At 38.0% G+C, this 15,143-nt stretch overlaps 1 protein-coding gene across 1 annotated transcript in view; it reads right to left on the bottom strand.

Annotated features, from left to right (window-relative positions):
• The window catches only part of OSGIN2 (oxidative stress induced growth inhibitor family member 2), a 28,272-nt gene that overhangs the window by 12,218 nt on the left and 911 nt on the right, over positions 1–15,143 (bottom strand). The window contains 3 exon segments of the mRNA XM_027775330.1: positions 4,654–4,845; positions 5,312–5,448; positions 8,624–8,778. Coding sequence (XP_027631131.1) covers positions 4,654–4,845; positions 5,312–5,448; positions 8,624–8,690 — 396 coding nt within the window. The 5' untranslated portion in view covers positions 8,691–8,778.

The following is a 15,143-nucleotide window of genomic DNA, read 5'->3' as shown; positions in this document are numbered from 1 at the left end:
AGTTCATAGAAGCACAGTACTAAAGATAAGAGCAGCAGATGGAATAATGGATATGACACTGGACTCTCATGTAGTAGACCACTGTTTGAGTCCCAGACCTGGCATCTTTAAAACTCATTCCAGGTTTGTGTGTGTGCATGCCCAAAATCCTGAGAGGAGAATGGAGGAGAAGGGATTGTGGCATGGCCATCCCCCCTGGGGGGTGATTTCTCGCTTTCTGTCTCTCTGGCACACACTGTTCTCTCTGGCAAGTGCATGCACCCTATACCAAAAATCTCTCTCAAAACAAAAAAGAAAACAGGGGAAAGAATAAGAGTTCAGAGGTCAACAGGTGGTGTGGTGACTAAGGTGCTGGATTCCCACATGGCTCACCATGATTTGAGTCATAGATCTGATGGTTTGGAAATCATAACAGGTGCATGAGTGCCCAAAAATCCCAGGAGGAGAATGGAGAAGGGATTATGGAGAAAAGACTTGGACATGGCTATCACTACCGTGGGGTGATTTCTCACTTTACCCCTCTCTGTCTCTGGTGAGCATATACGCCCTATGGCAAAAACCTAAAAAGGAACAAGAGTTCACAAAGGTAACTGAAAGGAGTAACTAAATAGGAATAAAGGCAAGGAGACTGAACGTTCACAGAACCTAAGGGAGATATTAACTCTGTCAAATGCTGTAGAGTCTGGAAATATTTATCTTGTGATTCTTCATCAAATTCAGCAAACTTACTACCCTTCAGAAAGAACATTTCCAGTGAAAAATCAGCAACAGAAGTTAGAGTGCACTAAGGAGCAGAGGCAAAGGCATGGAAATAACACATACAGTTAACAGTTTCAAGAAGTTGGGGGCCAGCAACTGGCATGGTGGTTAAGACATTGAATCCCACATGGCCAATTCTGCAGTTTGAGTACCAGACCCAACAGCTTGAAAAACATGCTGGATGCATGTGCATGCATACCCAAAACCCCAAGAGAAAAATGGAGGAAAAGGGACTGTGGTGTATAAATCACAGCTCTATAGGGGGTGATTTTTCACTTTCTCTCTCTCTAGTGAAAGCATATGCCCTTTGGGAAAAATCTTAAAAAAATCAAAAAAAGTTGGTTATAAAGGATATAGATAAGATGATACTTAAAAATAATTTAATATGGAAATAACTTTAGGATGTTTACATACTGACCAATAGAAGCTGGCAGAGAAATTGAAGACATAAGAAATGGGATAAAATAAAATAATGCTCTTAAGAAGACAGGGATTCAGAACATAACTGGAAGGTGAGCCTTATATAAGAGAAGTGATACCTTTTCCATTACAACAGTGAGTACAAAACGATGGAAGTTCAGTCCTGACAAACTACATTTTCTCTATACAATAAGAACCAAAAACATTTTTTTTTTTTCTATTTGCTAAGGTGTGCATGCACTCATTGGAAAGAGAGGGAAAATAAAAAACGATCCCTCCTTGTGGCGGATGGCCACACTACAATTCCTTCTCTTTCATTCCCCCTTTTGAGATTTTGGGGATGTATGTGCACACACCCAGCATGTTTTCCATGCTGCCCGTTGTGGACTCTAAATGCACAGTTGGCCATGTGGAATCCAGTCGCCTTAATCACCATGCCACTGGCTGGCCCAGAACCAAAAGAATTTCTAAGCATTAAAGAGAAAAAAGACATAGAGGTTTGACAAAGTTTTAGGGAATTATCAAAGGTTATCAAACAGCGTTCAGGGCCTAACTGACTTTTACTTATAATTGTTTTCCTTGGGGGTTTGATTCATAGAGATAAAAGAGACAGTTAGATGAATTGTATTTTTTGCCAAACCCACAAAGTAGGTTTACCTAAACCGAATAGGTAAGGAGGTAATGATAAAGTGTAGTGGCCGAACTAGGTGATATAGCTACAAGAATAGAAGTTGTGATCAGAAACAAGATATTTGAAAACTTATGTCCTTACAAGTTGGAAAGATAAGATCCATAGTGGGGCAACAGAATCAGTAGATAATGAGTAAGAGAGAAGATGATTGTGAACAGGATTAAGGGAATAAAAGGTTAAGTTGTTTCTGTGGCAGGAAAGTAGATGTAACGTTATTCAACGTGATAATAACATTTTGGATCCTGTGGAAGACCATAATTTGGTGCTAAAGGTTCAGTACTTGATGTAGACAGTCTCAAATGGCAGAGGAGCTAGAAAATGGCATGAGCTGTTTAAAGGACAGGTGTTTTTACAGATGAGCAGTGGGGAGTGAACGATATAACAACCTCATTAGCCAACCTGACTGGACATGGGTATCTGAAGCAATGGATAGGTTCTACTTCAGAGGGCTGCAATGGGAATGGCATCTCTAGAAAAGAGCAGGCGTTTAAGAAAGGAAGTAGAAGCAGCATATGAGTAAAATGTAGCTTTTTTAAGGATGTAGGAAAGCTTGTTCATCACTAAATGGGGTCCGAAAGGCATAGTTTGGAAGGGAGGAAGATGGTGAGAAACCAGACCTACAAGAGAAGCAGAGAACCATGTGGAGAAGAGTGAGAGAGGGGCAGACTAAGGTTAATTAAAAAGTATGAAAAGCATACCAGCAGACAGAGCTGCATAAACAGAAAAACATCACTACAAGCAATCACCGTAAGATTAAGGTATGGAATACAGTGGTGGGAATAGGTAAATATGCCTGTGGAATTCAGAAACTTTAACAGGTGATGCTTGACAAATGGATCACAGCTCAAACACCATTTATTTCTATCCTTACTCTAGTGAATACATGCCTGAAAAAAACAAAAAGAAAGCAATTTTTCAGTATATTTCAATCTTTACTGTTGATTGAAATGTGTCTTTCAAAATTAAGGCTTATCCTTTTCTAGGTAAGTGGAAGAAGTAATGCAGATATCAGTTACTGTCTGCACATTTTTCTAAGAAAAATTCTGCTAAAAAAAAGTCTAAGGAATTTAGAGAAGGGAGGCTAAATCCCACCCACTACAAACTGCATCATGAAGGCCGGGTGATGCTGCAGTGGTAAAACAAGACACTCTGAGGCAGATCCACGTGGGAAGGTTGCCAGTTTCCATCTGAGTACATGGATCTCACTGAGTAGGCCAGGAGTGTGTGTGTGCTCATGATCCAAGGCCAGCTAATGCTAAAGGTGGATCACAACATGAAGACTCTGCTGACAGTACTATATCTCTGTCTATCTCCCATGGAATATGTAAACTTAGTATTATCAGGTCAACACCACAGCCAAGTGGTTAAGCAAGCCAGATCACACAGAGTTGATCACAGTTTGAAACCCAGTCCTTGTGGCTTGAACACATATGTGTGTATATGAATGAGAAAAATTCCAACATGATGGAAAACACAGGTGGGACTGAGGCATGACCATGACCCAGTGGGAGTTGATTTCTCCCTCTCTGTCTCTCTGACAAGTGTACATGCCCTTTGGCAATTAAACCAATAAAAGGTAAGAAAAATAAATAAAAATAAAACCACAAGCTAAAAGGCACCAACAATTTGGTAGCTGCTTTTCATTACCATGAAGAAAATTAAGATTACAAAGGAATCAGATATCGGCCAACTAGGGTTCAAGTCTTCGCCCATAGGCTAAAAAGTGTACCAGCTACATGTGTAGATGTGCCAGAATCCTGATGGGATGGAGAATTTTAGAAAGATGGAGGACCAGCAGTTAGCATAATGGCTATGTCGCTGGACTCCCACATAGTCGATCGCAGTTCGAGTCCTGGACCCGGTGGCTTAAAACTCACGCGGGGCACATGTACATGTGTGCCCAAGATCTCAAGAGGAGAGTGGAAGAGAAGGGATTGCAGCATGGCCATCCCCCCTGGGGGGTCATTTCTCCTTTTCTTTCTCTCTGTCTTTCTGGTGAGTGCACGCACCTTGTAGCAAAAACCTCTCCAAAATAATAATAATAATAATAATAAAGAAAATAAAATAATGCTTAAAAAAAAAGAAAATCTTCCAAAAATGAAAAAATAAAAGAAAAAAGAAAGATGGATAGTAGTGTGACCATGTCACAGTGGAATGCTTTGTTGAGCTTCCCCTACCCTTTGCAAGTGCATGCCCACTCTGGCAATTAAAAACAAACAAACAAACAAACAACTGGTTTTCTAAAAGCCAGGAAGAGGGACTTTACCAGAGGCTGAACTGGCAAACACCTTCATCTTGGACTTTCCAGCCTCCAGAAATAAGTGAGAAATAAATGTAGAAGCTACCCAGTCAATGGTACTGCATTTTAGCTGCCAAGCACACTAATGCAGTATCTTTCTTTCACAATATATTTTTCGTTTAAGTTTCTGAAAATGTAGAGAAATAATGAATACTGGCTGAAGATCCTGTGACATTTTGCAAACTCTACAATGAATAAAAATATTTTTGACTATGCAAAACATTCCTGAAGTGTTCTCAATATAATTCTTACAAGTATAGAGACACGCTTATTCCAAGCCTGTGTCAGTAACCAAATTTGGCTTGATGAACTATTAGTCATTAACCCATATTTAACTAATTAAATATCACTAAAATTCTTCTTGGATAAAAATGTAGTGAACATTATATATAAAAGAATTATTGTACTGGTTAAGAATCAAGTTGCTCTTATCAAGAAAATATGTAATTCACATACTCTAAGATGCTAAGAAAAATATACTCACATGCCAAGCCCCACCAGGTGAACCTTTACCAAGAACTAAGTGAGGGATATAATGATGCTGTTCTAATTTCCAGTGCAAAACAGATGGATAATCATATCCAAAGTCAGCATCTGGGTGAAGAAGTGTGTCGAAGAGCACTGCAACTGGATTGGATGAACGGCCCTCAAGGCCTTCTGACAAGTATTCCAAGTCCTGAATGAAAAAAAGGTACAGTTTGAAAAAAGCCAAAACAGCTATTAGAGTAATCCAGCATTTCCCGGCAGTGTGCTTTAGCACATGTTCCATGAAACTTTAAGAGATTCTTTGGTCAAATAAATAGTGTAAAGGGATGGGTTTCAACAAAGTTAACCAGATTATTAATACTGCAAAAATAGAATAGTACTTTAGTAAGCTAGTATCATAATACTCCAGTAATAAACAGAAGCACTTTACAAATTTATTTGAGCATGAAACACCTATTAAAACTACCCATCGGGAAATGCTATTCTAATAAAGTCAAGAAAATAAAAAGAAATAACTCTGCAAAATAAACTTAAAGGTCTAAAATAAAAATGACAGAAAGTATTATTTAGAACCAAAAATTTCAAGTAAGAATGCTTAAATAAAAACTGATGTTTTGGCGTAAAGACGTTAAAAATTGACATTTAAGAAAAAATACCTGATCAACAATGGAAAGGTGTCTTGCTTCTTCTAATTTACTATGTAAGATTGTATTTGGGTGTATTGCTTCTGATGATAAATATGGTCTGTAGCCTGATAACATATAAGAAAGGCATATTCCTGAGGGTCCATTTCCTATTTAAAAGGAAAAAAAGATGGAAAGGGGATGTCATGCATCTTATTACTCTTTTTTAAAAAATTTATTTAACTTTGTTTATTTATTTTTAAATTTGACCAGAGAGAGACCAAGGGAGGGAGGGGAGAGGGAGAATAAGCAAACCGCCAGGTCCAGGACTCAAACTGAGGTTGGCCATGTGGGAATTCAGCATTCTTAACCACCAGGCCACCTGCTGGCCCCTGCATCTTAATACTCTTGCTCCTTGGCTTTTCTCCCACTTTGAAGATGGCTCATCTCCCTCAATAGTTCTTCCTTTTCTCATCTCTTAAACCCAGAAGTTTCACAGGAGTCTAACCTCTACTTTCTGATCTGTTTTTTTGGGGGGGAATCTCATCTACTCAAGGTTTCAACTCTTTTGTCTCTCTATACTACTGACTTTTCAAATTCTGTAGGCCTTCCTCTTCCCAAGAATATATCCCATATTTCCACATGCTACTTCTTCACTCCACCTGACTGGCCCATAAGAAGGAACTGTGGCATGGACATCCTCCTAAGGGGTGAGTTCTCATTTTCCATCTCTTTTTCTCTCTCTAGTGAGTACATACTCTCTATGGCAAAAACTTAAACAAAAACAAAAAAACACATCCCATTGCAAGGCACAGTGTAATAATAGTGACCTCTTATCCAGTTTTGCAATCTGTGGTCTCAGTTATCTGTGGTCAACTGTAGTCTGAAATTAAAAAAGAAAATTCTAGAAATAAACATTCATGAATTTTATATTTTTTGAATTTTGTCAGAGAGTATACATGTGCATTTGCCAGAGACAGACAGAAAGAAGAGAGGAAGAAAGCACCCTTTGATAGGGGATAGTCATGCCACAATTCCTTCTCCTTCATTTCTCTATCCTGTAGGAATTTGGGGCTTATTTCTCAAGTGTCCAGGTCTGGGATTTGAACTGTGCAGTAAGCCATGTGGGATCTGGGTTCCTTTACCACTAGGCCACAGAATCAGCCCAGTTTATGAGTTTTAAATTGCATGCCATTCTAACTAGGATGATGAAATCTCACAGCATCTTGCCCAGGATATGAATCATCATTTTATCCATCATATCCATGCTGAATATGCCATCTACCTGTTATTCAGTTAGTAGCCATTTCAATGAACAGATCAACTGTTCTGGCATAATAGTAGTGTTTGTATCACGCAATCCCTATTTTACTTATTAATAGCCTGTAAGTACAAGAGTAGCAACGCCGGCAATTCAGATATGCCAAAGAGAAGGTACAAAATGATTCCCTGAAGTGAAAAGGTGAAAGTTATTAACTCAATAAGGAAAGAAAAATAAATATGTTAAGGCTGTTAAGATCTAGGGTAACAATAAATCTTCTATCTGTGAAATTGTGATGAAGAAGAAAGAAATCTGTGCTAGTTTTTGCTGTTGCATTTCAAACTGCAAGAGTTCCAACCATGGTACATGATAAATGCTTAGTTAAGATGGAAATGGCATTAAATTAGTGGGTGGAAGACAGGAATAGAAATAAGTTCCAATCGATGACAATCAGGTGTGGTACTATTGGTTTCATGCATCCACTGAGGGTCTTGGAGTGTATCCCGTAAGAGGGGATTACTGTTCCAGAAATATCCTAAGTTAATCAGATTCTGATTATAAACTTATTTTGCCACTATCACTAACAGTTACCTTTGCTATTCTCACTCCTATACTCTCATCTAGAAGACTAATGTCTCTCACTCCCCTCCCTAAGATTTACCCCAAACACAGATCAATTCACTTACTTCATTCAGATGAGTTTTGGTAACAAACAGTCCTTATCAAGTAACCCTTCTATTCCAAAAGCCTGAATTGCTTATTTCTAATTATCCAGCTGAATACAGCCTTACCATGATCTATCAACCACACTTGTAGGTGTTTGCTACTGTCAACAATAACAGATGTACATACTGGGTGTCAGAAAAGTCCTAATGCGTTTTTGCACAGAAACAGAAAAACATGTCATGATTTTCCTGACCACCCAATTTATCAAGTTAAACTGCTTGTGGGCTAGCTCAGGCAAAATAGGCATAGACTGTTTTGGGGAGAGGGGAGATGGTAGGTGCAGATAAAAGTAGTTTTTTTTGTTTGTTTTTCTTCTTCTTCTCATTTTCCTACTCTCCTATAGTTTAGTCAGACAAAGACAATGCTCCTTTACTCTTCCAAGACATCCAGGACAGAAAACATAGGGATGGACATAAAGAAGAAAATGAAACATGATGCATGGCCCCTGAGATCTAGCTTAGATGGGAACCACAGCCAAAACTCATCTTGATCGTGCCCCTACAGGTGAATCCAGTATAAAAGAACAACACTGGCCTCCTCTTCATCTTCCTTCCTTTACAGGGTCTGCCATCTGCTAGTCAGAGGACACAATTTTTCTCCTTCGTACTAACTTTGAACCAAGCAATCAAAGAAACCAAGAAATCATGTGACCAAAGCACCCATATCTCATAATTCTCTTAGGTTTAGAATCACACTGCAGTACTTGCCTGACTTCCTGAAATTTGAATATTAGATGAAAAATACACATGACAATGAATTATATGCATGCAATAAAACTAAATGATATAAAACCTTTTATAGTTCCAAATTAAGTTTTATCAGTAGTTTAATTATTAATCTCATATGCCTATCTGTTGAGGTGGCACAAAGAATATATAATACAATGTTAAGGTTAAGGTAATAATGAAAGTTATGAACATGATGTCATCTCTGATCAAGCACTAGTTTCTAACCTGCACAAGATACTCAACTTCTGAGTGAAGTTTCTGTTTTGTCTATATGTGTCCCTACCAACATCAGAGAGCTATAGTATGATAAGATATCATATGATAAAATATGCAGAACTCTAATAATATTTGTTATCATTACCATAACACTGTCATATATCATAGATATAACACTTATATATTATAGTTATCAACTTAAGGCAATATTTAAGAATAGAGTAATGCTAGTCTTTCAATGAAAAGAGTATGTTCAAACATGGACTCTCACACCAGTTAAACCAATTACTCTTTCCATAGTTCTGTTTATTAGTTAACATACCAAATGCTCTAAGAATAATTAATACAATCCCAAGAACTTGCACTATCTGCATGAAGAGTCATAACTAATTTTAGCAGACAAAATTAACTTACCTATTATTACCACAGGCAAAGTCACTGATGAATCTTCAAGTAAAGAAGTTTCTTCAACTAATGGCATCGCTTTAACTTTTCGCCCCAAATTATCACCAAAATATTGCACTAAAGAATTAAAAATCTTTCCTTCAGTTTCAGTGTCACTATAGTTTCTTTAAAAACAAAACAAAACAAAAGAGATGTAATCAATATAGCCTATATAGAGATCAGTCTTTACTCAGATTTCATTTGGGCCATAATATGTTCAATAATCCCATAGGAAGAAAAAAAGGAAATCTTTCTGATCAATGCTTACAAATGAACAGCTTAGCTCTATATGAACCTACATCACCTTAAAGGCCAAAAATCCTAAACAACTACCATCTCTCATCTGATCAGGCCATAGAACAAGGTAAAACAGAGCCCTGAAAAGAAAATTACTTTAAAAATAAAGGCCTTTAATGAGATATAACTCACATATACAACTCACCTTTATGGAGTGTACAATTCAGTGCTTTCCATTATACTCACAAGACTTTGCAACCTTCACCACTAATGCCCGGAAAAATTTTTATCACTACCAAAATATACTATAAATCCATTAGCAGTCTCTCCTCCCAAGCAACTGGCAACCACTAACTTACTTTCTTACTGAATTTGACTGTTCATTTCATACAAATGACACTTCTCACACAATACGAGGCCATTTGTGTCTGGCTTCTCTTGCTTAGCATGTTTTTGACGCTCACTCATGTTGTAGTACACATCAGTACTTGATACCTTTTGATGTTTGAATACTATTCCACAGGAGAATTTATAGGTTGAGCTCCCTAATCCAAAAAAGTCTGAAACTTTATGAGCACCACCATGAATCACAGGTGGAAAATTCCACATCTGATCCCCTGTGATGGACTTTAGTGAAAGTCCTGCAACAAAAATACTGCATGAAATTGCCTTCACACTAGGTATAAAGTATACATAAAACATAAATTTCATGTTTAGTTGGGTCCCATTCCCAAGATACATCTCATTGTATGTATAAGCCAATATTCCAAAATCTGAAAAAAATATTTCAAAACACTGCTGGTGGCAAGCATTTCAGATAAAGGATCCTAAGCCTCTACCATATTTTGCTTATTCATTCATCATCTGATGAGCTTATGGTTTATTTCCCCTTTTTGTTTCTGGTTATTATGATTAATGCGGTTATGAACATTCATGCGATATGGATCTGTGTATGGGCAAGTGTTTGTTTTTCTACAGTATATTCTCAGGAGTTCAATGAGTTGGCAATAAACTCCATGTTTAACATCTTGAGAACTTGCCAAACTGTTTTCCAAGAAGATCATTTTACACTCCCAGAATACAAGAGTTCCAATTTCTCCACATCTTTGTCAACACTTGTTATTATTCGTCTTTTTATTTACCCATCCCAGGAGTAGGCAGAAATTAGTATTGCACTGCAGTTTAGATTTGCATTTCCCTAATAACTAAAAATGTAAGGCACCTTTTCATGTGCTTCCCCGCTGTTGCTATAACTTCTCTAAAGAAATAGTCAAATCCTTTGCCTATTTTTTAATGTTTTTTGTTGCTGTTGTTGTTATTTAAACTTTAAAAATTATATGTTCCAGGGTGCTGGCAGGTGGTATGGTGATTAAGGCACTGGACTCCCACATTGCTGACCATGGTTTGAGTCCCAGACCTGGCAGCCTGCTCTCTCTCTCCCTCCCTCCCTTTAACTCTCTCTCCAGTCAAATTAAAATAATAATAAAATTATATAAAATAATTCTTTAAAAAATTTAAAAATTATATGTTCTGGATAAAAATCTCTTTTCAGAGATGTATATGGTTTGCAAATATATTCTCCCATTCTATGGACTCTGTAGTTTCTTGATGACTTCCTTTAAATTACATAAGCCTTAAGATTTTTTTTTGAGAGGTTTTTGCTAAAGGGCACATGCGCTCACCAGAAAGAGAGAGACAGACAGAGAGACAGAAGGCAAGAAATCACCCCCCAGAAGGGATGGCCATGCCTCAATCCCTTCTCCTCCATTCTCCTCTTGGGATCTTGGGTATGCACGCACAAGCGCCCAGCTTGAGTTTAAGCCACGGGGTCCAGGGATCGAACCACGGTCGACTACGTGGGAGTCCAACGACATAGTCATTACACTAACTGCTGGTCCCAAGTCTTAAATTTTGATCAAGTACAATTTATGTTTTCTTTTGCTGCTGCGCTTTTGGTTATACCTAAAAAATTACTACCTGATCCAGCGTCACGAAGATCTACTATTACGTTTCTTTCTAAAAGTTTTATTATTCTAGTTCTTACCTTGAAGTCTTTGATACATTTTGAGTAATTTTTGTAAGGTATGAGGTAGATGTACAACTTTATACTTTTGCTTGTGGACGTCCATTTGTTCTAACAAAATTTGTTAGACTTTCTTTTACTGTTGTCTGAGGAGCCTCACCAAAAATCAACTTACCATAAATGTAAGGATTTATTTTTGGACTCTCAATTCTATTCCAGTGATCTACTTGTGTGTTATCTTTAGCCCAGTACCACACTTGTCTTTTTACAGCTTTCTAGTAACTTTTGAAATCAGGAAGTGTATGAGACCTTTCCATTTATTTAGTCCTTCTTTAACTTCTCTCAATAATGCTTTGTATTGGGTCATCAGAAAAGTCATGATGTATTTTTTCTATGCAAAAATGTGCTACTACTTTTCTGGCAATCCAATAGTTTTCAGTGTACAAACTGCATTTGTTGTTGTTGTTGTTGCTGTTCCTGTTCAATTTATTTCTAAGTATTTCAGTACTTTGGAAGATTCTATGAATGGAATTGTTTTCATACTGCTCATTGTTTGTATATAGAAATAGACTTCACTTTTGTATGTTGGTTTTTTTAAACTTTATCTATCCATTCATTTAATTTTGATTTTTTTGGAAAAGAGAAGAGAGAGAGAAAGCTGCCAGGTCCGGGACTCAAACCACAGTTGGCCAGATAGGAGTTTAGTGCCCTTACCCACCACACCACTTGCTGGCCCCTTGGTCTTTTATCCCGTAACATTACTGAATTTGTTTAAGTCTAGTAGCTTTCTGCGTGCTTGGGCCTCAATTTGAATCTAGTCTGTTCTAAGACTCAAGTAGAGTAGAAGAGTAAAAGTTTCAACTTATACTTTTGTTACATGTTAATTTATTGAAGTTTACACAATATAGGTAATTTGTCCTGAATTTTAGTAGTCATTGATGCATCAGTGTAGCAAACTATCTGCAATAAACTTGTATGCTATTTGATTAGATTTACTAACAGTTTATCTCACATATATGAAAAAGAGAATCAAGAAAAGGAAATAAAAAGTGAAAGTATGGTCCAATGGTTTTACATAATGCAACAATATGACAAAAGTTTACTAGTAACTATTCCTTCTGAAAAATTTGGAGCCTAAGTTATAAATTTATTACTGCTGTATAAGTTTCACAGTATACTATATCACAAGACTTGAAACGGTGTTAATTATAGTCTAGATTTCTAATTTTATGAATTTGTTCTACTAAAAATAATTGAGTAATAAACATCTACTTTTCCTTTGTTTGGAGCATCAATTACATTGGGAAATAGGTAAAGAATAGCAGTTCACACATGCAAAAATAATTACCCTGTTGTTCAGCATGCAGTTAAAATACTATTTGACATTCAAGATGATTTTAGAGGCTTTTTGTTTGTTTGTTTTGAAACATGCTGTCCTGAGTTTCAAAACAAATTTAAAAGGATGGGATAGCCATTTTTAGATAACAAAAGATTCCCCCATATCATAGCAATACTTCTTTAAATGATTAAAATCAAAAGATGTGCTACCTAAATTTTTATAGCTTTTGGATGCTCGATCCCAAATCTTAACAAATTGATACGACCACATGAAAACAAGGGGCTAAAGCTACATAATCAGTAACAATCATCATTCAGAACAGGAAGTATGAGGTTTTCTCCCTTGGAAAGGAAGTGAGCCACTGTCACAATACTTAACAATTCAGATATTAGAAAGCTGTAAATGTTGTCATGACCTGTTTTAAAATGTGTGTTTCCAGGGAACCAGCAGTTAGCGTAATGGCTATGTCGCTGGACTCCCACGTAGTCGACCGCGGTTCGCGTCCCGGACCCGGTGGCTTAAAACTCACGCCAGGCGCGTGTGCGTGCGTGTGTGTGCCCAAGATCCCGAGAGGAGAATGGAGGAGAAGGGACTGTGGCGTGACCATCCCCCCTGGGGGGTGATTTCTCGCTTTCTGTCTCTATGTCTCTCTCTGTCTGGCGAGCGCGCGCCCTACAGTGAAAATCTCTCCAAAAAAAAAAAAATGTGTGTTTCCAGTGAGACTGCTCAAAGGATAGGATTAAATAACTAGAACTACTACTAAAGAAGATGGCTAACTTTTGTGCGTGCGTGTGTGTGCCCAAGATCCCGAGAGGAGAATGGAGGAGAAGGGACTGTGGCGTGACCATCCCCCCTGGGGGGTGATTTCTCGCTTTCTGTCTCTATGTCTCTCTCTGTCTGGCGAGCGCGCGCCCTACGGTGAAAATCTCTCCAAAAAAAAAAAAAATGTGTGTTTCCAGTGAGACTGCTCAAAGGATAGGATTAAATAACTAGAACTACTACTAAAGAAGATGGCTAACTTTTTAAAATTTTGCACACAACAGAACTGTTTTCACAGTAAAAGTGAGACTAATCATATTGTTTGTTTCTAGGCTAACAGGTTTGCTTTCTTTTCTGTCCCTTGAAACCAAAAGATAGCAAACACTTCCTGTTCACCTCATGCTTCAAATGTCTATGCACAGACGTAAACACTAAATATTCACCACCCAGGGTTACTTGAAAGTATATCAAATCTAAGCTGTCCCCTCAAAGTTCAACTGTCTACCAATAAGTTCAAAGCCTTCTGGGCAGTATTTTCTATGAGGCGTACAATTTCTCATAAGTTCCAGTTTAAGATTTCACCAGAGAAGCTGCTTTCTAAAATTCTTTCAAAGTGAATCTACTACTCTCACACTACTGTTAACTAGTCAATAACAAACTTGCCTAAAAGTTAAAATATAATTTATTACATAAAGACAACTTTTCTTAACATCCAAAATTGAGAGACTCACATAGAACTTAATGAGAAGTCGGACAAGCCTGGACTGTCCAAACTTCAAAAGAAGTTCTGAATTTTCTCTGTACCTTACACATCCCTTCTGCAATTTTCTGAATGTTACTAAATACACACAGGGTTTATGAGGAAACTAATTGCTTTAAAATACATGTATAAGAAATAAACCGGTGAAGGAACCAGCAGTTAGCATAAAGGCTATGTTGCTGGATTCCCACGTAGTCAACCGCGCCTCTGGGACCGATGGCTTAGAACTCACACCGGGCGAGTGTGCGTGCGTGCACAAGATCCAGAGAGGAGAATGGAGGAGAAAGGATTGCGGCATGACCATCCCCCCGGGGGATGATTTCTCGCTTTCTGTCTCTCTGGCGAGCCCGCCCTATAGAGAAAAACCCCCAAAAAAAAAAAAAAAAAAAAAAAAAGAAATAAACCGGTGATACATATGTATACAAGCTTCATTACTGCATTAACAAGTCTGGTGCTATGTAAAAATTACTGTAATTATGAAGAAAAAAAGCACAGATATTTCCAGGTATCTTTAACTGCATTGTCATATACAAATATCTGTGACTTCTACAAACTACAGTTAACAAATAAGACTGTGATATGTTACTTGTATTCATAATGGGAGAAAATGCTAGTTTTTAAAGTTTAGTGAAAATGATGTATTTCAAGTTCACAGATCTCTATATCCTATCTAGGAACCTCAACTTAAAACTTGATCACAGTTTCATATTTTGCTAAAAAAAAAAAAAAAAGATTTACACATCATTACTCTGGACATTCGTCCCTGTCAAGTAAGATACTAAAATTTCTGCTAAGCTTAACACTTCTCCAGAGTTAAAACCAGTTTTCCAGTACTTAGTCGCCCTCCCCATAACAGAAGCGTTGGCCAACTCTGCTAGATCTAGGACATGCAATGACTTTTACTTTAAAGCTATATATAACGTTATCACCTCTTAGAAATTTTCCTCGTAATTTATGTAAAATCGCCACTTATTCAAATTTCTATGAAAAAATACATAAACAGAGAGCGAGCTTCAATGACTAACGCTGAACAAGTCAGAGCCAGTACGTAAGCACATCACGACACCAACTGTGGCTCCCTACCTTTCTTCAACCCAGTGACGTGCGTCACTAGGAGGATTTTTAAAAGTACTAAACATCACTCAAAAAGGCCTTCGTGGAGCCCATCCCTGAAACTTTGTACTGCCTGGAAGTCTCGGCCATAACCGACTCATCCCGGGCCTAGCCGGTCTCAGCCCCGTGACCAGCGCGGTCCAGGGCGAGGAAGGGAGGACCACGGAGTGGGTCCCGGAGAATGGAGCCCCCGGGCGGCGGCGGCCGAGGCGGGGACCCGACTCGGCGGGAACCGGGCGGGCGTGATGGCCGAGGTCGC

The sequence above is a fragment of the Tupaia chinensis genome, unplaced genomic scaffold, assembly GCF_000334495.1.
Source record: "Tupaia chinensis unplaced genomic scaffold, TupChi_1.0 Scaffold000547_1, whole genome shotgun sequence".
NCBI lineage: Eukaryota > Metazoa > Chordata > Mammalia > Scandentia > Tupaiidae > Tupaia > Tupaia belangeri.
The sequence above is the reverse complement of the archived record's forward strand: the minus strand, read 5'-3'. Positions and strand labels throughout refer to the sequence as shown.